Source organism: Falco rusticolus, chromosome 13, assembly GCF_015220075.1.
Source record: "Falco rusticolus isolate bFalRus1 chromosome 13, bFalRus1.pri, whole genome shotgun sequence".
NCBI lineage: Eukaryota > Metazoa > Chordata > Aves > Falconiformes > Falconidae > Falco > Falco rusticolus.
Window position 1 is genome coordinate 4,320,569 of NC_051199.1, and position 24,142 is coordinate 4,344,710.

A 24,142-nucleotide genomic window follows, 5' to 3' on the forward strand; every position below is an offset into this window, starting at 1 on the left:
GACTGGTTAATGATCAACCCCTTGACCTCATGGCTGTTCCTGGGGTACATCCAAACCTCTCAAACCTAAAAAAATAAAAGAAAAAAGTGAGTATTAGTGCATGGTTCCGTGTAAAGTGAACACATTCTGCATCCCGTGTTTTTTGGAAAAATTATACAGGTAGCAAAGAGGTATGTGCTGTCGGATCCTGGTAAAATATTTAGCCTGGGAAGGTAATATGAAGAAATACAGATTTCTGCCTTTTAACCGTTACTGCCAGGTAAGCGGTGGATGTTCCCCAGTGGGGTTTGCGCAGATGGTCTTACTTGACAAGATCCTCAGTGACTGCACAGCGGCTGCTCCGTTACCCGTGCGCGGCTCAGCGCCCAGCCTGGGATCCTGTGCGCCCCGAGGCTGCCGCTGGGACTGGCTCCTGCTCAGCCAGGGCCGGATCCACGCCTCCCAGGGTCACCACAGCTTTTTATATTATTTCTGTGGGCTTCGGGTCAGACCTGCACCGCGTGCTGCAGCAGGTTGCGCTCTGCAGGTTGCCTTGCAGACGGGATCCCTGCTGCAGCGTGCGGCACCCGTGTGGCTCGGGCAAACGGCTGACATCAGAGCAAAATGAACCAGGTGGAATTTGCTTTCTTAGCCCCTTCTGTCGCCGTCTTGCTTCTACTTCTTCGTCATTTTTGCAGACTAATTCACCTTTGGCTTTGTGGCAATATACCCATTACATCCCTCTTTTCCCTCGGAAAGGAAGCAGCAGGAGGTCAGAGCGTTCCGGGTGCTCGCTGACATGGAGAGCAATTCCTCACTCCTGACGTTTCTCCTACTGATGTGCTCCATCAGCAGCAGCTGTCCATTTCCATATTCAGGTAGGTACTTCTGAATTACAGCTTTAACTTAATTGTCTTATTGTGGCAATCTTGGTATTTAAACTGAGACCATGTTCCTCTCCTGAAGACAAAGTCCTGTGGGTTCAAGAAGCACTTCTCGAAGTGCACGAGAAAAAAAATGGAATATTCATATATGGTTTTCCAAGAGAAATCAGCCCTTCTTAGCTTTCAGCTTAGACCCTGTCCTGTTGAAAAGTATTCTGCTTGTGACACTGAACCCAAAACTTGAATTATTTTTGTATGGCAAAGTTTTCCAATTTGGGAAGCTAAAATTAGGCTCTTTGAACATGTGTTCTCAGGCCTCATGTTGATTTTTCTACAACAACTATGCAAGGTTTGGAAATGGCAGGAGCTTGGGAATCACTGTGGCTGTCCTTGCAGGGGAGGAAGAGCAGAAATAGAAGTGGTACCTGCAAACCAGAGGGCTTTGCAGCAGGCGTACGTTTGCAACCCCTGTGCGGGGTACCTACTCACAATAGGTAAATCCTTTAAAGGTGACCCCAGAACTCAAGGGGTGGTGAAGGGCTGTGTCACTGATGAAGTGAAAGGCATTTTCCCTGTTACCAGGCAGCAGGATCTGTCCAAAGATTTTCTCAGCCAAGCGTTGTTCTTCTACTCTGTGGGCTCCTTCTAACTGCCTAGAAATGAAGCAGTTTGGTATTATTCTAGAATTTCAGTCATGGCTAATGGACACCGATCCTGCACCTGCAAAGAAATGTGTGTCTTTATGGTCCATCTCCAGAACTGGATTCTTTGTCAGAGGGTTTTGACTTGTGTAGGACACTGAGTCATGGTTAGGGAGAGAGAGCAGTGGGTAAGTCAGCTGCTGTGTGAAGTTCAGTGAGCTTTGCCGGGATTACGCACCGAGCTTTCTTCTTAGGATGCTTCTTGGCAGCAGGTTTCCAATCTGTCAGATGGCTTTTGGATATAGGGCCAGGCTTCTGCAGATTGAACACAACGGCAAAGCCCTCCATCTTCTCTGAACAGCGATGGCACGTGGTATCAGCACATCCAGGAGGGCTGAGCGGGCCCTCATTTTCCTTGGGAGCATCCTGGCTGGAAAGCCCTGGGAGCACAGCGCTTCAGCTGGAGGTGCCAGAGCAAAGACTTGCTGTGGCGCAGCAAGGGGGTGTGTGGGGAGGACCCTCCTGCCACATCCCTTCTGGCCACTCCTCCCCTCATTTACTGGCAGCAATAGCTTTTAAGACATTGCGGGAGGAGGGGAAATAGCGAAGCAAAGTTGAGATGAGCTAAACAATAAGTACAGAACTGACACTTTATATATGTCTTCCAGTGACAGAGCAGTGCCTGTCCTGTTGTGGACCTGGGAACCACTGGGTCTCCATCACTGAGTATCTGACTAAGCTGGCACCAAATACAAACCAAACCCCTCTCACCTTGCTTTCCACATGCACACACGGCCAGGCAGCTAACAGCTGGGGATCGGCGTGGTTAGGCAGGAAAATACCACCCGCTTCCAAAGAAACAGCTGCGGTACTCTGGAATAAAAATTAATTTCTGCACTAACCTGAAAGTCTTGGTAGCGGGGCTTTTGATCCACTAACAGAAAGCTTAAATTACTGGTGTCTTTTGTTGGAACATAGACTAATTTTATTTTCCTTTGGGCTGTTTACATAGATTCTCGCTGCCCTTCTTTATATTGTTTGCTCAACTGAAAGAATGCGTGGCTGTGACTGGAACGATGCCCCTTTGTTGTCTTCCAGTATCAACCGTTCCTTTTTTTTTTTGTTTTCTCTAGTGTTTTTGAGAAAAGACGAAGCACACGAGGTGCTGAAAGTCCATAAACGTGCTAACTATTTTCTGGAAGAGATTCGTCCAGGGAACTTGGAGAGAGAATGCAGTGAGGAAAAGTGTTCGTTTGAGGAGGCTAAGGAGATCTTCCATTCGCAGGAGAAAACGGTGAGACGCTTTATTTTGGGAAAAGTAGAGGAAATTAATGGTGAGCTAGTGTGGCTCTGACATGTGCCTATGGGTTCTGCAGCTCTAGTCAGGATGGGTCACTCACAGCACCTGTAAGATTTCACTTTCTGACCAGGTGCTCAGTTCATTATGTAAACGTTAAACACAATTCCTTAAAAGTATCCAAACCCTATTTCTCAGAGAGCCTCAATCCAGCAACATGGTGCTGACATTTTCAGAGGCCACTTGCTTGATCAGACCCCTCCAAATGCAGAGGGGGAGCACATGGTTCCCAGGGCTCAACAGTGTCCCCCCGGGGAAGCAGGGCCCTGGGCATCCCCCCCGGGAGGCACGTGGGCATCCCCCGGGGAGGCAGGGCCGTGGGCATCCCCCTGGGCACCCTGTGCAGAGGCAGGAGCCTGAGCTGCCCTGTTGAACAGAGGTGCCCAAGTTCTCCTGTACCCAGCCCGCGCTGCTGAGGCGACGTCTTCCTTAGCAGGTGGAGCAGCGCGGTAGAAATGGCTCTTTGCAGTGAAGCAGCTGGTGCTGAGGACTGTTGGCACTGACACAGGGTGGTGTGGGGCGGGGGTGTCACTTGAAGCTCCTAGGCTGATGCCACAGACCTTTTCCTGGCTGGAGCGTTTATGGATCTAAGCTTTCAGACTAATCTTTGTCCCACCAACACCCAGTTTCTGTGCTCTGTGGCTGGTCTCTGACCCAAGGGAAACCAAGCTGCTGCGTGGTGATCAGATCTGCTCAGACAATCCTAATCAAAGTGTTCATTTACATGCGCTGTTAAAAAAAAGTTTTCTATCTTCAGTACCCAATATGGCCACTGATTAACTGTTTCCTTCATTTGTGATTTCTTCTTGCAGATGGAGTTTTGGTTTAATTACAAAGGTAGGTAAAAAAGGAATTTTTTAAAAAGGCATTTCTTGTGGCCCTTCTGGGTACGAAGTGTGGCAGTTCAAAGCCAGGCTTCTCTGAACTCCTGCTGTTACACTGTGCCTTGTTTCTTCTTCCTAGGTTTAAATCCGTGTAGCACAAACCCCTGTAACAATGGTGGAGTCTGCAAAATAAGACACTACAATTACTTCTGCATCTGCCCCCCAAAATTTGGAGGAGACAACTGTGAAAGAGGTGAGTACGGGAGCAGACACACCGACATCCCTGTCAGGGGAGGATTAAGGCTGGAATTTGCTCCTCGGATATTTGAGTGGAACCTCTGCACGGGCTTCTCGCTGAGGTTGTGGGTGGTGACCTCACCTGTCTGATACAGAACTGGCCGGTTGTTTAAGATTCTTACGTTAGATCAGTCCTTGCATTAAAAAACTTCTTGCGTGGCGCATTGGGGCACGGCCACCCTGGGGAGGGGACCCAGGTGTGAGCGCGGCGCTGCAGTGGGGCAGGGAGGGCAGCACCACCCCCTGCCATGCAGAAGCTGAGTTGTGGGTTCCTGCACTCAGCTGTGCAAATCCTGAGGGAGACACCTGGCAGCCTCCCATCCCCCCCCCCAGGAAAGGATGGGGTCACTCCAGGGTGATAACAAGTCTCCTGCACTGCGGATTTTGTGTGGTGAGGTCCTATTCTCTTTTTAATTTTGTTGAGTAAATGCATCAAACAAATTAACCAGAGCTTCGAGCAAACAAAAAAATCAATTACGTTGTAATATATGAATGATGAAAGATTAATTAGAAAAGCTGCCTAATTCTTACCAGATTTTTGGTCCTCTGAAGTACCGTATCCAGTTTGCAAGTGACTGGGGTGTGAAATTACAGCAAAAGTCAAACTGACATGGGAACTGTGAATCATAAGTATTTTTTTTTCCCCAAGCGCTTTTGTCAACCTTTTCTTTTTACAGTGAAGCAATTAAACATGATTTTTTTTTTTGTTTCTTTGTTTGTTAATATAACAATGATATAAAAACTTCAGTCAATTCCTAGCAGACTTGGCCCCCGCCAGAATGCCTGGTACTTTACATCTGTTGTGATAGAAAAGGTGTGCAGACAGATGAAAAATGGATGCATTTTGGGGTGTTTGCTCTTCCAGGCATTTTCTTGTCCCTGCTCTCCGGGCAGAAAGGCCTGGAGCCCAGCTGTGGCCTCAAGGCAAAGCTGGCAAAGAAGAACATGGTAGAACCACGACAGACATAGGCAACGTGGTTGCTTTGCTGCAAATTTGCATGGTTTTCTGGAACTGGAAGAGGTGGTTCCTTCTGTTTCCCTGCAAGATTTCAGTAGATTTTTTTCCCTCCTTTCTTCCATATAATAAAGCTAGAATAACAACAAGCTGTGCGCTGCGCCGCGGCCGGCGCGTGGCAATAACCGCGTTCTTCCCTGTGCATTCCCATCCCAGAGAAGCTGGAATGCTGGTACAAGAACGGAGGGTGCTGGCAGTACTGCAGGGAGAGCAGCAGCGCCTTGCAGGTGGCGTGTTCCTGCGCCAAGGATTACACCCTGCACGAGGACGGGAAGAGATGCACGCAGGCAGGTAAAGCACAGTCCGCTCGGCTCTGGCTCGGGGGAAGAGCACGTTCGCGGGCACCGGCTTTTCCTCGTCGCTGGCTGCAGAAGAGCTACGCAGGCTGTAGCTACTGCGGCTTGCGCTTCGTGTGTGAAAACGATCCTTTTTTATTATTATTATAATTATTATTATTATAATTATTACTTCTACTGCTACTACTGTATTATATTATCATCATCATAATTATCATTATTAAATATATATAATATATATTTTACGTAATGTATAATATATAAGAATACATAAATATAATAAAAATAAATAAAATATATAATGAATAAATAATAATACAACAACGATAATATGTCTATAAAATAAATATAGAATAAATGATAATATTACAATATATTTAATTTATATATTTTTATATATAATGCTTTTTAAATATTTTTTATATTTTTAATTTTTTAAAATATTTTTATAAATTTATATATTTTTCTATATAATGCATATGAATGTATGTCATATATATTATATATATTTTATTATAATATATTTAACAACAATAATGATGATAATAATAATGAAAATGATAATGATGATGATAATAATTAATAATAATGGGGTTTTCTTATTCTTATTTATAATGTTTTGTTTATATGGGTTTGAAATGTTAAGGTCCTTCTCCAGGCAGTGTGTCTCTGCCCAGTGCCCCTGTCAGCCCGCGCTGGGTGAAGGAGCAGCACGCGGGGCGGTTCCTGCAAACAGCAGCCCGGGCTTAGGTCAGCCGAGCCGAGTTACGAAGCTGAACCGCAGCGCTGGCAGGCGAGGGGACAGGACGGGCGTCTTTAGAATTGTGTGTTACGGCCCCATCACAAGGGGAGCGCTGGGTGCGGGTCCCCTCCTGAAGGCAGCGCACTGGGCAGTGCTGGGAGCCCCTGGGCTCCGGGAGCCACCAGCCATGGCGGGTGCCTGTGGCTCCGAACAGGCCCGGCCGCGCCGTGTCCCTCACAATCAGCTCTGCGTGCCTGGGTCAGGGGGTGGCCAAGGTGGAGCCTGACACGGGGGTGTCAAGGGTTTTCCTGGGCTCTTACGGGAGGTTCTCTTGGACTTTTGTGTTGGAGTCTGATACCGTGCGCCCTGAACTCCAGTCCTTGTTTCTGTGTTTCCTCCATCCAGCACCGTTTCCGTGTGGCCTGATCAAAGCCAGGCAGGCTCTGGAGTGGCGGCTGGGGCAGAACAGGCTCCCGAGGGGACTGGGCGAGCACGGGGGTGACATGGCCAAGTGGAATGAGAGCAGAGAGGGCACAGTTAGGCAAACGGAGCTGGTACAAAGTGCTTTTGGGGAAAATGAGACCTTAAAGGATGACTTTGGGCAGAGCATGCACATGGAGGGTGATGCTGGACAAACTGAGGCTGCAGGAGATGTTTCCAGCTGGAACAAGACACTGGTGGACCCTGTGACCCAGAAGTGGCTGGGAGACAGTGCTGCTGGGCAGGAGGGGGGTGTCCCCGAGCACCCCAGGGCAGCGGAGGTGACCAGTGAGCCCCAGGGCCCTGCCTGGCAGAGCACGGCCGTGGCAAGGCAGGGAGAAATGGTGGAAGATGCTGCTGGGTGGAACAGAACGGGGAGCGCCCGCAGCGTGCCCAGTGGGCTCAGCCAGAGCAGCCACGGGGGAAACGTTTCAGACAGGCCTCAGCATGTCCAGCTGACCGTCAGCTCCACTCCAGAGCACCAGGACGCCAGGGTGACGGGAGGAACTCTTTGTCAACGTGGACATTGCCCCTGGCAGGTAATACTTTTCCTCCAGTCTGGCCATAAATGCCACACCTAAATGCTTGCTTTATCGTCACCGGTTCCAGCTGGAGCAGAGATCATCAAGCCATTATAAAGGGGTTTTTTTTCAGGTCTAGAGCAATCCAGCCACGTGTAGCTGCTGCAGGTCTTTTTGATGACGCGTATCTTACGTGCCCCATTTATCATCCCTTCCCCAGCCTCCGTGGATGCGCTTTCCAGATCTCAGCGTAACACTTTCTCTCTTAACTACATCGATCCGATCTTCTCCTGCTCTGTTAGTCAGGTTCCTTGTTTCTGAGTGTTCTCGGTGAAAGCTGTGCTTCTGCCTCCTTTTGGAAGGGCTGGTGGTATTTTTCACAGAAATTTTCTGTGACCAAATGAGACCCTTCCTTAAGACTGGCGGGCTCTTCATACGTGGTACCATAAGGAAGATAAACCTGAGAGGGCTCAAGTGGGAGGGCGAGTGGCATGTGGCAAGTAGGGGAGTCTCCCTGAAGCATTTATTTCTACTCTCTTTTGGGTTGTTTACTCATGGGTTTAGGCTTTTTGTTCTGTGTCTCCTTACCTGTTACTCATTTTCACTTATTTGTATTGTCTCTGTTTTATCAGTGTGCTGTTCTTGTTTACGGGCTTGTGCACAGAAAGTGAACAGACTGATCTAAAAAACCTCAAGATATGTCAGTCTGTTTTATTGCTGTCACAGAAAAAGATTTATCCCATTCCACACATCAGGGTGTATTTTACAGGTGGAAAAAGGGTAGGCTGAACGTGTAGACCAGCACTGCACTCTTCTTTTTTAACCAAAGTGCCAGAGAAACACACCTTGTGTTACTCTTCTTCCCCACCCCCAAAAAATCTGTTAAGCCACATGAAAAATCACCATTGTATTTGTTTCCTTGGAAGAATGCCGGTTACCGTAGCTCTCAGCCTATTTGATTTTGTCAAGCTTAATTCAACATAATACTCTGCTCCAGTGTCACAGATGTGCAATCATTTTGTTACTGTTTTAACATCATCTTCTTTGCTTGGTGCACTGTAGCTGTTACTGCCAGAAATGTCATTTTCAAGATCCAGAGCCTGCAACCAACCAGCGAGAAACTACCAGCACGCATCCATACCTTCCACAACCCAGGGCACACTTTCTTCCTCATTTTTCATACAGGTTTTGATCCGGAATAGTAAAGATATTGGCTTCTGTGGAGGGAGTTTAATCAGCAGTCGCTGGGTGGTCACTGCTGCTCACTGCCTGGATCTCGTCAGGCCCCACCACGTGACCGTAGGTGAGTATAAGTTGTATGTTGTTTATACATACATATATATGTAATCTATATGTATGATATAGGTATCATATCATACACAAGATACCTTAAATCTCTTCTAGATCTCTTGCTTAACATGCGCATTGCGTTGTACATGAACACAATAAGGTGTGGCTGAGAAACAGCCAGACACGGCTGGCCTGACTCGGGTTGACAGAACGCTGAATTTTCTTTGCAGCACGTTAAGTGCGAAGCGGCTCCAGCTGTACCCTGTGGTTTCAGGGAACCCGGGAGCCCAAGGCACATATTTACCTTTTTCTGTTGCCCATTTTGGCAAACTCATTGAGCGTGGAGACTGGGCACACCTCAGGGTACACCTCCAAAGGAAGGATGCCCATGGGTCACGGTCTGCTCTCAAGCTGGTTTTGTTTTTTAATCAGCCTTGAGTTCCCTGCTGTGCTGCCTGCAAGTGCCTCAGAGCAGAAAGCCCCCCTCCCTCGTCCTGTGCCACAGCACCGGCAACCACAGCAGGAACTGGAGCCCCTTGCAGCAGGAATGCTGCAATAAACACAGTCACACGCAAGACTTTGTGCTTGAAACCTCCAGAAAAAGAGACATGCTAGAGGAGCAGATGGGATACGGCACTAGGTAACAGGCAGGAAACAATTCTTCGGCCTTATCCATGACTGCATCTTAATGCTCATCTCCTGTTCCTGAGGGGCAGACCACCACGTCCCATGGAAGCTTTGACAAACTGCTTGAAATGCAGTGGTTACTAAAAGGCATTGACATTATTTATGGTACAGTCCCTGTCGCGGAAGCCATAGTCTCTGTAAGTATCTATTCACCCAGTCAACAGCTTTGGTTTGCCCCTAAAGGGCACACCGGCAGGCTCGGTGTGCAGGATCGCACCTGCAGCTTAAGAGATTGTTGTTACAGAGCATCGTTTGTTTGGGTTGCGTCAATTCACTGTCCCTCCTGTGTGACAGGAACAGAAACAGCCTTCTAGGCTCCCTCGGGTCTGCTTAACACGTTAACTTGTCGTGACTGCAGGAGACTTTGACAAATACCGAAGAGAATTCAAAGAGCAGAAGATTGGTGTGGAACGGAGCTGGACGCATCCCCATTACGATTCAAACGACTACAACAGCGACATCGCCTTGTTGTACTTGAGCAGCGAGGTTGTTTTTAACGAGTATGTAATTCCCATCTGCCTTCCAAGCCCCAGCCTGGCCACCCTGCTCTCTGAAGAAGGAAGGATAGGGACGGTAAGCGGGTGGGGTGTCACTCACACCAGAGGCTCGACTCTGCGCTTCCTCATGAAAGTCCAGCTGCCCATCGTGAACATGGAGACCTGCCAGCGGTCAACAGACAGGCTCGTCACCGACATGTTCTGCGCAGGTTACCACACGGCCGGTGCAGACGCCTGCAAAGGGGACAGCGGTGGCCCCTTCACGGTGCCTTACCACAACACCTGGTTTCTCCTGGGCATTGTAAGCTGGGGCGAGGGCTGTGCTGAAAGAGGAAAATATGGTGTATACACCAGGGTATCCAACTACATCCCATGGATTAAAGAGGTTGTTGAAAGCGTAGCAGATTCAGAAAACCTTTCCATTAACTTTTTGTAATACCACCCCTTTAAAACCATGAATAATTCTAATAGTGTACCAGTCTAAGACACAGTGCAGTGTGTAATCATAAATGGTTAAATTGTTCATTCAAGTGCTACTGAGTAAAGTATTTGTGTATAATAAAAGAGCTATTCTGCAAATAACAGAGACAGCTACAACTTTTCTTAATGTAAATTCCTACCAGCTTTAGTTTTAGAGAGTTTTAGAGAAAAAAACCCAACCTTTCCATTTCTTGAGCCTATCCCAAAACCCAGGAACTAAAGCTGTGTGAATTAGCTGCTTAGAAAAGGGAGAGCATTTCTGACAGCGTTCTGTCCTCTAGTTATGGAAAGCCACGCTGAACACAGTCCCTGGGCCTTGAAGGTCTGTCACTGAGCACAGCTGTTACTTCAAGTACAATTCACTTCACTAAAATGCAAATGTTTTCTGATAAAAAAAGCCCCAATGTCCATATGGAATTGTGTATTACAAAGTGCACTGGAAAAACTGCCTGAGAGGGAATCCACCCTGCTGCAGCTGGAGAAGCACGTAAGGACTGTAAGGGAGAATTCTGAAAGACAAATTATTATTGGGGGTGTGAGGAGGGGCTGGCCCCTGCGCCTTGGGACAGCCCCACTGCTGGCACAACTCGGCCCCAGCAGCTGGAAAGGAAAGGCCGGGAGATGGGCTACGCGCTCCCACCCCAGCCCACAGAAGTGGAACTGCAAACCACAGAGCTGCGGAAGGAGCAAACAACACAACTGCTCATTTTCCACGCTTCTTAAGAGAGAACCCCCTTCTTCTTTACTCTGAAGACATCACCACCACCACCCCCCGCCATGTACACAACTTACCTCTCCCAGTTTGTGATGAAAACCAGTAATTCAGACAGGAAACACCTCTGAACACACTTGATGGGGAAAAAGCCAACACACTACCAGAAACAACTTTTCTATCATCCCAGAAGGAAGATCCATCACATGTACGTAGCCATCCCTCCAAGAAGGTGACTTCCCACACATCATAAGCAGCTTCCCACACAACTGCTCAATGCCAAAAATACAAACGAAATAAAATACCGGTGGGCCAGACTAGCATCCCCAAGCCATTACCCCTCCTGCATACCTTTCTCTGACTGCTCACCTTTCTCTGCTGCTGCTTTCTGCTGCAATGAATAGGTACAATCTTTGTGACCCACGGCAAATGTTTTGATTTTGTGACCTTTCTTACAATTCGCTATGATGCTTTCATTTAAAAAAATGAAACATTAAAAAAAAAAAAACAACTCAGCACACATTCATGAGTGGTTTTCTTCCTCAGCTTTGTTCAAAGTCCTGTAAAAGTCCATTAACACAATTCCCTGAGAACATGTAGTGTGAGCTATTAATTTTGATGGCAAGAAACTGTATTAGGCCTGCACAAGACCACCAGGGTCAGTACTTGTAAGGAAACATGGTTTTGGATTTAAAAGTAGCCCAGAGTCTCCCATGACTGACTGTAGTACCAAACTACGGAAGTTAGAAGTGGGGGGAAAATACCCATCCTAACCCCCAGCCCTTCAGGGCCAAAGGAACATGGGTAGGAACAGCTTTACGCTGGTGGTTCACTTATTTTCACAGTCGCACCTGCCAATACAGCAGTAAGGAATTCCCTTGTCTTTCAATAAATTCTTGATTAAAAATGGGAGAAAAAAAACCCCAAATCCTTGGAAATCTCAGCATGCTAAAACCCCACACCTGAGGTTGGTTACTGTGCGATAAGCCTACCTGGCAAGAGTAGGTGAAGTCCTAGTAGCAGAATTCCCTTAGCAGGCACCATCCAGCACAGGCAGCCTCCTTCATTTCTTGCTTCAGGCTTGTGCCCAGCACACAGCTTTACTGTGAGTCCCCAGCAGTCTCACAGGAGCATGTTTAAAATGTGACCATCCACGTACTTAACACGCTCTCCATTATCAGTGCCAGCGGATGCCGGAGGTACTTAGCGCCTCTAAGCCAGCCAACACGCAGATCCCTACCCCGAATTCCCAGAATTGCAGAGCACATACGACAGCAAATGGGCTGCGCTCCTCTGGAACGGAGGTGGCTTTCCTACTGAAATCCCGACTGCCAGTTACCCACACAAGGAGCATTCTCTTCTTGTAGGCAAGCTCAGCAGACGGAAGCATTTTCAGAGGTAGAGGTAAAGCAGCAGCAGCACACAATGTCGCTCCGCTGTCTGTCTGTAGCACCAGGGACACAGAACTCGCTAGCGGGCTACGCAGCAACACACCTTTGAGCTACCTAAATACCAAAGTCGAACGAAAGAAGAAAACTGACGTGGCTTTCAACTCTACAAAATGAAGTCACAGCGTTATCAAGCCCAGCAGCAAAGGCTCCACACAGCTCATCCAAGAGCTGCATAAAGCACCCAAAAAAGAAGTGTCCGGCAACCCGACATTCAGTCTCCTGCGGCAGTCTCACTAACCTCCATTCCAAAGTCTGGCTTACGTTCAAAATAATCTATTTATCAAACATCACAGAAGAGCCCATCAGCTGCAGCCCTTCGCTCTCCCATCGCAGTCACTGCTGAAGGTTTTGCTGTTCGTGTGGAGGATCAAGACAGTGAAATGTTGGTGCCCGTCTCGGGGCAAGCATTTTAGCCGGAAGACGCTGGAATTTTTAGTGGTCAGTCTGGTGGTCTTCTCTTGAACTTTACATTGTGTTTCATGAAAAATGAAATCCTTTGAGTGGAAGATGGTCAGTATTAATAATCAAAACCAATACATGTACATCTCCAAAGACAGAACAACTGATTAATAAAGCACTGGATAAAGAGGAAATGGCCAATGGTAAACAGAAAATCATCAATTAGCAGCTCTTCCACGTACCAGGTGGTCCGCACATACATTCTCTTGAGGAATCAACAGACAGCCCCCCAGAAAAAAACAGATGTTTTATTGTCTAAAGTGTTGCAATACAACAAATACGTGATCTGTACAAAGGACACAATAGAGCAAGTTTAAATACAATCAGGAGAAAGAAGTCCCCATATTCACAGTCCTCGGACAACATCTTATACCAGAACCTGAACCAACAATTTAAAGATTCACTAAAAAAAACCCAAACAAGTTGTTAAAAAATTTAAAGGTCTCCAAAGAGTCTATGGGTGTATTGTCTTACAGCAGAGATCACGGGGTATTCTGTGAAGGGTCACAATGGCATCTTATTGCCCTCAATGCTGATTTTCACTGCGTGGGCCGATCTGCTTTTTTTCCTGATATCTGTGAACTTCCGCATCTGTTTGTCCAGTCGACTCACGCCTTTCTTAGAGGTCCCCTGGAACTTAAAAAAATAAAACTAATAATTACCGCTGAAAAAAAAGCAGACATCCCAGAGGTTCCAGAAGAGCAATGCATGCAAGGTTAAACCTGCAAGAGGGAGCTGATGAAGCCACTGGTTCCGAGTTGGGGGGGGGGTGTGTGTGTGCATGCGCGCACGCATCCTCTCCCCACCACGTGGATAAAATGGTTCCCCCAATATATGCATCACATATATGGAGGCAGTCGCGCTCACAAACATCACACAGTAAAGCTTTCACATTACAGGGATTAATAACAATGTTAGTTGTTCACATGCCGGCTGAATTTACAGTTTGGAATAGTTTTGTATCTGTATCGGCTGGAGTTCAGTGTCGGAAATGTGGTGGGCACATACAGGCTTCCTGTGGGGGGAAGGTTTTAGGTATGAATACACTGTAACTGAGATGGACCGAGCTGACGTATCAGTTCCAAACTGCAATTTATTTTAAAGGTCACCAATTAGTATTTAAAAAGCAAGAGATCATTGGGACAAAGAGGGTGTAGGGGGAAGCAAAAGAAATGCCTAAGCTGACCATACAAGTTATTAGAGGAGTTACTGCCTTTCATCTCTGTATTTTAACTGCGAACAAAAAACTGAGATGATGCAGCATTTATTCTGCACAGATTAAATACAGTGATTCTGTAAAGAAACGCCCCTGAAGACAAACAGGAAGGATCTTCCAATGCATAGCCAGCAATTTCCCCCTAACTAGACAACAGAAACAACAAATGATGGGAACTTCACACCTTTTGAGTTTGGGAGAAACAGAGATATCCAGAACATGGTACTTAATATCTGACAAACCCCCCCATCTATCAGAAACCAAACCTCTTGTTCCCATCCCTGAGGAAGATGCTCCTGACAGTGATTTTAAATAAACTTTATTCATAAAACTGTTCACTAAAATTGCACCTGGAATTTCAGTGATTTTTAAAAATACGTAATTTTTTAAAACACGAAAATATGAAGCTTAAACTCAACAGTTATCTACCATTTGCGCTAGCCTCTTCCTGGCAGTACTAGCTGGTGGCGGCCCTGCTCACAGAACTGAAATGTGGACTAGAAACTGTCAAAACCATTCCTGCACTGATGTACGCCACTGACCTCCCTCCACCCTGCATTCCCAGCAGGGGATTCTTCTCCCCCTGCTCTGCAGAGGTCTCATTCTCTGCCTCCTGTCAAACACCCCTTAACTCTCACTTCACTCAGCTTCCTTGAAAGAGTGGGTGTGAGAAATACCTTGCGCTCTGAACCAGTGAAACACCAGCCACAGATGGTGGTATACAGTGACATGTGGTCCTGTACTAAGCGCTAAGAATTCCTGTGTGTCAGTTCAGGTAAACCTGGCGAACCTTATTACATCAGAACAGCATTCAAAACCACTGGTGGTACAAAGCTCCTTTTCAGTGCAGGTATATTCATTTTACACCTGTCATTTGGGTATCCTGAAGCTGTTGAGGCAGGTACCACGGCTACAGCCTATTTTTTCCTGTACAAGTTACCTTTTAGGTCACAGTACAGACATGAGAGAACACAAGGAGAGTTTTCCAAGTTTCCAAGTTTAAGTTAGGGTGTACACACTCCTTTCCTGTATGTGCAAACTGCCAACAGCTGAAGCACATGCACTGTTCACACCTCCCTTGAGGGATACCTCTCAAACTTGGGGAAGGCAGAGTGTCATGGCTACAGGGGCATCCTGTTGCCTTCAATGCTGAACTTGATGGCCCGATGCACTTTGCTGAGTCGTTTCTGTTCAGCAAACCGTCTCTTGTGTTTTTCCAAGCGACTAATACCTCTCTTAATAGTCCCGGGCTAGAAACAATATCTCAATTAATGCACAGAAGGAGAGATAACAGCAGCAAGCACAGCAATTATTACTTCTTCCATTTACATGTGTTCTACCATGTACCCCACTTTTAATTTAAACTGTACAGGGTAGATAGACGAACCAAATAAAGCAAGGCAAAGGCTTGGTTTGAGGTTTACCAAAACCTCAAAGTTTTCTGCAACTGGAATATTACCAAAAGAACATCTACAACAACTGGGAGAGGTATAAAAAAAAAAAATCAGCGACACTTATTGAAACATTAGTTCAAAATGCTCTAAAGTAAGAGGCCTGTAATCAGATTCTCACCCTAGAGAGAAACTCTACGAGAGTTAACACGAAAATCTCTTTTTGATTAGAGCAGGAACAATACCCGAGTGAAAGTATTTGATGAACTTATGACAGCCCACCTGATAGCAGAACTTACTGTCTACTTGAATTAGAAGAGGCACTTGAAAGAACTACCACACAGGAACCACGGCAGTAAGGCGACAGATTCCCAGGCTTAATCAGAGCGCACTGGAGGTACAGAGTCACTAGAAGAGGGGCAGTGCTTACCCTGGAGGACTCCATCTCCACATTCCACTTTGGCCTGACCACATAGTCCTTGTTGGAGGGCATCGGCACCCTCGCACGGGCACAGAACCCGGGGTCTCCAGGTCTAAGAGCCCTGCAGAAAAAAGGTGTGACTGTTAGAGACAAAGCTTATACAGAAAGAAGTACAAGCAATATAGCCTGTTCTATCTCTGAAACACACTGCATAACCATTGCCTCTAAACCTCATAACAAATTACAACTGAAATCCTTTTTTCTAATCAAAGATTTTTACATCCAACCTACTTTTCCTCTCCAGTTAACACTTTCTCCAGGTCCCTGCGGGGAGTCTGACCGCCAGAGCTGCAAGAAAAAAAGAATTTTATAGGCATCTATACACAGAGAAAGACAGTAATTTTAAAAGACAGTCAAGTGTGGTAAAAGGTGTGTAAATTAACATTTACACACCACTCTGGTTTTCTTGATGGAGTCTTAACACAGAAAGGTTTTCATGTTTCTGCCAGCTACTCCTACCTGCTCAGTCTCCTTCGCTGAGGCATCTGTTCCAAATCTCTCTGTTCCCTCTCTTCTCTTGTCATGCCTTTGTAGTTTGAGGTAAGGCCAAAGATTGGTCGAGACCATTCATCTATTAAAAAAATACCCAACAAACTGGTTAACAAACACTGGGCCTCTGAAGTTTATCTCCAAACTACTCTGGTGACCAAAGACAGCTTTCAAAGTTTAGGGCAAGTATTTACACTCTCTTTCAACCAAAAAAAAAATGTTTTTGAGCCCTTAATATTTCAGGGTAATCCAGCCTTGTGGACACTAAGAAGGAGCTTTCATCCATAAAGTCTCTTGCTGTTGCCTGCCCTTTTAGAATCTCTCTGAGCTCTTAAGTGTCAGAAAATCCTGCACACCACAGTGAATGGTTTTAGAAATATGCAAAACAGTTCTTAAAGAACCTAAGTTTATTATCAATTTACAGTCATTCAGGATGGAATGCACTACACAATGACTACAGCTGTTTAGGAAGTAAACTTTCAGTCATCCAAGATCTTTTTAAAGTCCATGGAATAAACTGTCTTCTGGCAGCACCTTCCTGCCTTTGTAGCATAGACATGAGGTTTGGACAACTAGCCAAGAGAACCTGGGCAAAATAAATGCCATCCTCTGATTCAGAACAGAAATGAAAGAAACAGGAAAAGGTGTGTTTGGAAGTTCATATAACAGCATTTGTCTACAGCTCTACAATGTGATGAAACAGGTTAGTGAGATTCCTACACCGCAGAATTAATTCTACTACAGATGATAGCAAAAAAACATGCAAGAGAGACTGACACGAAAATTAAATTACCAGTGAAGTCTCACTGACACAAGGCAAAGGGAGGTTTACGTACTGATTAGCTTCCCTGCCATATCCTTGTTAGGTCTCGACTCTTTGGGGTGTTTGTAGAGGTACATCACAGCTCGCCCAATGCCACTGTGCTTCAGCGTCTCCTGGCTCACACTGGGCAACTGTGGGGTAAAGACAAAGTCAGAAAATAATAAGAAATTATGTCCAAACATTAAGGGTGCCACTGAACTTTCCAAGACCAAATCCACTTTCATAATAAGCCTGGGGAAATCAGCACTTTTCACTGTCCCACTAGGAATTGGGTCAAGTATCAAATGCCACAACCCAGAAGTTTGCCTTGACATTCGTAGTTTTTACACACAAAATTAATAAGTTTCCAGAACTATTTATTCCAAATGCTCTTCTACTTATATTACCCAAGAACTGAGTTACTGCCTTCAAAGCATTCATTTTATAAAGATAAAAACTCACGGGGAAAAAGCATTCAAGTAATCAGATTAGGTACAAATGCTGAAAGTCTACACTGAGTATGATGGGCTTTCTAGTGCCCTGCACATGTTTAATAGGCTGGAGAGAAGGGACCATGAGAGAGAAGAACTCAGGGATACTTAACAAATGATTCTTCACTACACTTTGCACATAAACCTGAACAGGCAGGCAGGGCCAAATAATCTAAATTGAGGCAGAACTCTTGCAAATACTTCACAAGAAGAAGTATTTCTAGAGCTTCACTCAAAGCCAAGTAGTGATGCTGCAAAAAAAAAAAAAAAAAAAAAAAGGTCACTTCTGCTTCACTGTCAAGACTATGCCACACTTATTTTATGAACGCGTCAAAGACAAACTGAAGTGACCAATCACAACGTATGAGCCTCTTGAGAAGGAGGGAAGTGACTAGGCAGTTTAGATTTATCAAGAATCTAGAAAATGCCACAGCACACAACTCCCTGAGAGAGGGCAGAGAACTTCATGTCTGTAGCTCACCTCCAACACTCAGAAATGTCTTCTGGCCTGCTGCCAGCAGAGCTATGTGCTTTGTTGTGAACATGGGCAAAATTTTCATAACAACAATCGAGCGCCTGAAGTTCCCCAGCCAAATTTTGTTCAGCTAGACAGCGTATCTACAAAGTAAGACTCAATGGAGAACCATGAATCAAATACAGTTAAAAGTCAATTTCACACCTCTTGCAGGATCTTCAGAAGTTCCTCTCGTATCTTTAGTGCTGGCAGACTTCGGTCTGGAAGAGGAGAAAGCCACTCTTTGATGGCAGACATAACACCACTATCGATGAAAGTTTCTTTGAGGTCCTGCCTAAAAAGTTTAAAGTAAAGAGAAGCCAAAAAGTCATGTAATAATCTTAAGACGGGATGTTCCTTCAGCACAATAGTGGATTTGAGTTTGTTTCATGTTAAATTAACAGGTAAAAGTACATAGAATTTTAGGTTTTTGAGGCCACCCAGCTCCAGCATTTACTTGACAAAGTGTTTCACTGCATACTCAGTACAGCTGTTAACGTCACTTCACAAAATTACCAAATTCCTAATATTCCCCAAGATGATAATTAACTGGGAGAATGACAACTCACTTTTTAAGATGCATAACTACAGTTGGTAACAAAGTTAATTTCTTTAGTGCTGGTTTCTTTTGTGTATTCAGCTGTCGATCCTCCTGTAAGAAATTTGAAGAATCAGTGCAAGTTAATCAAAAGAAATGAGCAACTCTCATCCTGTACAACATTTACAGCAAAAAGATTAGTCTATTAAACAAGTGCAACTTTGGCAGGATTACACTAACTTTGTACCCTGCTCCATCCTCCTATAGCCCCCAAACATATTGTATGATGACTTCTCTTAAAAAAAGGGTCCCCACCTTAGCCAATGTTTTCCTTAAAAGCATCACATTAGGAAATTCCCCGCTAAATATTTTTTTTTCTACTTCATGATTTAAGTTGACTGCAATAAACTGGAGGTCTGCAGAGTCCTCCATGCTCAGCTATGCAGAGATAACCTACAAACTTTGTAAAATCTCATGTGAACAACAAAAAAAAATAACTAACCAAAACAATGGGAAGTGAGAAAACGTATATTCACTGCAGCTAAGAATGTAACTGGATAAACTAGAGGTTTAGGCTGAAGCATGATACAAGTAATGTAAGAGCACACAACATGCATCATGTGCAACAGTCTGTGTTCCAAAGCAACTATCATCTAAGGCCATAATGTCACTCACTACCTGTTCAGTACTTAGGCTCCCATATCAAAAAGACATTACAATCAACAGAATTGTGTCCTTCTGTGATAATTCCTTTCCACGCATCTTAATTCACTGGAGGCTCTTTCTGCACAATGTTTTTTTATTGCAAGGAAAGAGATTCTTCTAATGCCCTTCTTCCCCTCTTCACGCCCCAGAATGGTTTGACAGGCACATCCTAGATAACTAAAGACACCACAATACTAGAGCTCAGCTCTTCCTCCTCTCCAGCATTTCAAACTTTACGGCTTCGTTTGAAACATCTGGCTATCATCTTGTCTGAGAAAAAACTTACTTGTCAAGACCAAGTCTCAGTTGTCTCCCAGATCACTCTCTCCACCCCTCCTCCCCACACTATATATGCTAGTAACTATATAATGAAATTTAAACATAGTCCCTTTATTCACTTAGTTTACAGAACATACATACATCCCTTTTTATAGGGCAGCTGATCTCAGCTGATCAAAGTTTAGCAAGTTAATTTTAATCTTTAAAATTAATAAATATTTTCCTCCAAATTTCAACTGAAGAAGTATTTTAATTCAGAATAGCAAAACAACATTTAAACGTTTACACATCAGCAGCTTTCCATAGTGTACAGATTACTCCTCCTGAGTACCAGCCAGATTTCTGTATTTTACTGATCACAAGATTCTCCCATAGAATGGAAGTGGATTTTAAGGTGTCTTTGGAGCCTAGAGAACTCACCTCAGCAGCTTCATTCATCTTCACAATCATAGCACTGACCACATCATCTGCATCGCTAATAAAAGTTCCACCATCACGGTTTCGTCTACGCTTGCCACTCATACTCTTCTTTCGTTGCAGCATCATGTCAAAATCTGACATGAAGTCCATACTGAAATGCAGGAAGAGAGTTTGCTGATGGTCAGAAAAGGGTTGATCTTACTGTCTTTGTAGGAAATGATTTTGTATTTCTATAGCGTAACTCTTCAAAAATTCTTCAGGAAGTCTACAAGCATTGTGTCTCAACGTCCTTGTAAGGTAATTAGTTATCCTCAGTATACAAGCTGGGAAATTAGCAAATGGCTTCAGTGGCTCTAAGCTGCCCTCAAAAGTCTGCAAGACCTTGGTGAAATAATTCACGACATGCACATATGTAACATCCAGTGTTCAAAATGCGCTGAAGCTCACAGATTTAGCTTTCCTGTTCCTGCAATATACTGCTCTGATGCTACTAGAGCAGACAGAAAGGAAACAGGAGATGTGCTGATGGCAAGTCTTGTCATACCTTATCCCTTACACCAGAGAAACGCATCTGTGACTCCAATGCTGAACTGCTGAAAGTAGTTAGATGCTTGTTTGATTAGATATTAATTTCACCCAGGTTTTGATGTGAACCATGAAATACTGTTCTCTGGAGGACAGGTAATCTGCTATGGACTGCCACGGGACTAAGCTGCACAAGCTGAGAGAGGACCTTCCGTCACAGTTTAGGAGAGCACACTTTCTGTAGAAACACCGTCCCATGCCTTTCTAAACTATGAAGTCTAGCTAGCCAGTCTTTGGAGGAGCCCTTTCACTAAAATCTTGCATTTTGCTATTAGAAAGGAATACGTAACATATTGACTTACTGCTTCCCTCTTTTGATGTTATCATCAGAGTCCGAGTCATCTGCTGTCTCCTTCATGTCTACATCCCCCTTCTCTTCCTCCAGATCTTCCTGGTTAAAACCCTGATGGTTAAAGACAGTGTACAGATTAAGACTGAGCACCTACTTAAGCACCTGACAAAAGGCTTCAGGCAAGTCTGCAGAGGACCTAGAAGAAAGAGGAACAAAGGCTTCCTAACTCCACCTATGACTTTCACACCAATAACTCTCCCAACAGAAGAGCTGTAAATGCTATTTAATCCAAATGCTACCTCAGTGAGTCCAGTAGATAAAGCTTCCCTCCTGATACAGCATATCCTTGAACATGGGCTCAAACCCAAAGTCATTTTGGAGTACGTTCCCATGAAGGTTATATCTAGCAAGTGAACAAGAGACATCTGCAGTAACACTTACTGTAAATTCCTCTTCTTCCTCATCACCAGATTCTCCAAATATATCTGCAATCAGGTTCCTGTGAAGGTAACAGTAACATTTGTCTATTTAGACTGCAACAGTAAGAAGTGCATATTCTGCAAAATTTCTAGTGACTGTGTGGAGATCCACCTTTCACTCTGCCACCTGCTACTGCCTTCCTCTTCACACCACCAATGAGGGTGGACTATCATTCTCTGGCTGGCATTCATCCATTCTCCATTCATGATCAGTCTCACTACCTGCAACCCCAAAGGAATTCATATTCCCAGAAGCACTTACTCTTGCTCATTCCCAGATTCACTGTCACTGCCAAACAGATCTTTCTCTTCTTTTTTCTTCCCAGCATTCTCTTTTCTTTCCTCTTCTTCTTCTTCCTCACTATCTGATACAATACTTTTCTTCCTTTTGTCAGATTTCACTGAAGCAGCATCACTATCTGATTCTTCAACATCAGAAAGGATTCGTACTTTTTTTGCAGCTGCCAACAGAAAGGAGCATTACTACATGTCCTAGTAATAGAGGTGACAAGAGCTACTCTCAAAAAACTATCCTCTCAAACTCGATTTGGACAAGAAGGAAGCTGACTAGCCTTCCTACACAAAACCATTGGTATGTCTTAAATACACCCATTCTAAAATATGTTTTATTCAGTCAGTAACTGAAGTTTCCATACCTCTACCCATAAAACCTCGTAATTTCAAAACTGACTCTCACCCCTAGCATATGGAAAAAAAAAAAAAAAAACAAGAGGAAAAAATTACTAAGTAACAACAAAGCAGAAAAATGGTTAACAGGAACAATCAACATGACAAAGATGCCAGTATAAAGCAAGATCGCTGCAGTCTTCTCTCTTATTTCTATTACACCTACTTATTACTCAGAAGTATTAGCTATACGTTCACACAGAAATGCAGTTAGAACAATAGCCTCTACAAACACATTTGTGTTCTAAAAACCAACTTTGCCTTGTGATTTCATATTTATCTGATGCTTTCTTCACATAAAACCAATGATTTAACTCTAACACTACAGCTTGTCACATCGCATTTTTCTTTTCACACTACAGTTCCTTACGTGTTTTCTCACTGTCATCCTCACTGTCAGAAAGGATAGCTGTTTTCCTCTTCACTGTCTTCTCCTCCTCTTTCTCTTCTTCATCACTATCTGATATTTTTCGTCTCTTAGGAGCTTCCTCTTCACTGTCAGAGCCCTGAAAACCTTCCCTTACATGTTCATTATCTGAATGATGAGAATCATTCTGCACCTCCTCCTTCCTCTCCTCCCCATCACTATCCTCAGACTCTATTTCTTGTTTGTGTCTGGAAATGTCCTCGCTCTCCGAGTCGCTGGCTGGCTGCTTGTGGAGCTCCTCGCTCTCCGAGTCGCTGGCTGGCTGCTTGTGGAGCTCCTCGCTCTCCGAGTCGCTGGCTGGCTGCTTGTGGAGCTCCTCGCTCTCCGAGTCGCTGGCTGGCTGCTTGTGCGATTCTTCATTTTCAAAATCACTACTGTGATCCCTGTGAGGTTCTCCATTTTCAGAGTCACTTGCTCGATGATTTAAGGCATCTTCATTTTCAGAGTCACTTAAATGCCGATTTGGTCGGTCCTCAGTATCAGAATCACTGTCTTTGCCTCCATGAGCTGCTTCATTGTCCGAATCACTTACATTGTGATTTGGAGGCTCCTCGTTATCTGAGTCACTGTCTTTTTGCCTTGGGATATCTTCATTTTCAGAGTCTGTCATATGAGGCTCTCCCATTTGCCCGTCATCTTCTCCATCACTGTGTTCATTCTGAAAGAGAAAAATAATCTCAGGCAACTAAGCAAAAAAAACCACTTTAAAAGTAAACAAAAAAATGTTCTGAATTTTTGCTTGTCTTTCCTCCAATTCAATTACCCAAGGTACTACAAACTGAAATACTTTCTACACAGAAATAAATATTAGACAATCTGCATCAAAGGACTATAAAATATTTCTTACCAAGGAAAATATTAAGAGATCAGTGGAAGTCAGTCCACCCTGCAGCTCAACCATATTTTGGAAACTGTTACTGATAAAAACCACTCAAACATGCCTAAGGGACAAGTTCCTCAAGGGTAAATGCTTAGTGTTTTTATTTTAAAAAGTCAGGCCTTCAAAGTGGTTTAGTCCAAATCCCCAGTAATAAGGCAAGAAACAGTATCTCACACTTATCATTGTCTTTTTCTTAAGATCTCAAATATCTGGTTTTTTAATTAAATACCTTTTACTGGAACTGCACGTGCATTACTCTAAGTGAAGCTCAAGAGAGCTTGCGCCCTTCCCTTCTTTGCCAAGGAAACTTATTTAAGAAGTCATCAAGACCAAAAGCACAGGAAAAAACAGGAATAAAGTTTTAGTCAAACCTTTCAGAGTATTACTGTTAACAAAAGTTTTGTGTTTCAATGCGTAAGATTGTAAGAACAGAGCCAACACTTCTCTCCCCTAAACTGACAGCTCCCATGCCGATCCAGACACCTGAGGTAATTATGCACAAATAGACCGATCTCCTTAAAACTTTAGGATTGTATTTCAATCCTTTATGGCTTTTTTTACATGGCAAAAAATACTGAGCCACACACTCCATTTTTGGAAAAACCTTTCACAAGCTACCTATCAATATCATTATTGACAATATCTTGTTTTGTCTTTCCTACAACATCTAATTTCTACTTGGAAAAAAAATAATCTCAATTGCATTTACCTGAGAAAACAAAATGAAATGAGTGTTTAAGCGTCTAATTAACTCAGTACTCCTCTCACAGTCACTGTCACAATCTCATTTTCTACTGAAAAGAACAATACCGTAAAAGGAACTTCTTTCCTACATATTCAACTCCATTCTTCGG

The 24,142-nt window shown here is 44.3% G+C and overlaps 2 protein-coding genes across 10 annotated transcripts in view; one reads left to right on the forward strand and one right to left on the reverse strand.

Annotated features, from left to right (window-relative positions):
* Positions 1–24,142, forward strand: part of LOC119156689 (coagulation factor IX-like) — a 26,304-nt gene continuing 2,162 nt past the window's right edge. Inside the window, exons 1-9 of one of the 5 annotated variants that reach the window (XM_037406872.1) lie at positions 1–86; positions 738–857; positions 2,638–2,798; positions 3,674–3,698; positions 3,825–3,938; positions 5,154–5,288; positions 6,441–7,054; positions 8,222–8,339; positions 9,372–10,009. In XM_037406872.1, the coding sequence (XP_037262769.1) occupies positions 779–857; positions 2,638–2,798; positions 3,674–3,698; positions 3,825–3,938; positions 5,154–5,288; positions 6,441–7,054; positions 8,222–8,339; positions 9,372–9,946 (1,821 nt within the window). In that variant the 5' untranslated portion in view covers positions 1–86; positions 738–778 and the 3' untranslated portion in view covers positions 9,947–10,009. The other 4 variants (XM_037406871.1, XM_037406870.1, XM_037406874.1 and 1 more) reach the window with 4 other exon arrangements.
* IWS1 (interacts with SUPT6H, CTD assembly factor 1) overlaps positions 12,843–24,142 on the reverse strand; it is a 17,141-nt gene continuing 5,841 nt past the window's right edge. For 3 of the 5 annotated variants that reach the window (XM_037406864.1, XM_037406868.1, XM_037406867.1), the window contains 12 exons: positions 22,352–23,066; positions 21,557–21,755; positions 21,257–21,314; positions 20,826–20,926; positions 19,939–20,089; positions 18,566–18,648; positions 18,162–18,291; positions 17,026–17,143; positions 16,160–16,271; positions 15,932–15,988; positions 15,650–15,761; positions 12,843–13,248 (listed from right to left, as the gene is read on the reverse strand). In XM_037406864.1, the coding sequence (XP_037262761.1) occupies positions 13,117–13,248; positions 15,650–15,761; positions 15,932–15,988; positions 16,160–16,271; positions 17,026–17,143; positions 18,162–18,291; positions 18,566–18,648; positions 19,939–20,089; positions 20,826–20,926; positions 21,257–21,314; positions 21,557–21,755; positions 22,352–23,066 (1,968 nt within the window). In that variant the 3' untranslated portion in view covers positions 12,843–13,116. Of the gene's footprint in view, positions 13,249–14,917; positions 15,079–15,649; positions 15,762–15,931; positions 15,989–16,159; positions 16,272–17,025; positions 17,144–18,161; positions 18,292–18,565; positions 18,649–19,938; positions 20,090–20,825; positions 20,927–21,256; positions 21,315–21,556; positions 21,756–22,351; positions 23,067–24,142 lie in introns of all 5 variants that reach the window. The other 2 variants (XM_037406866.1, XM_037406865.1) reach the window with 2 other exon arrangements.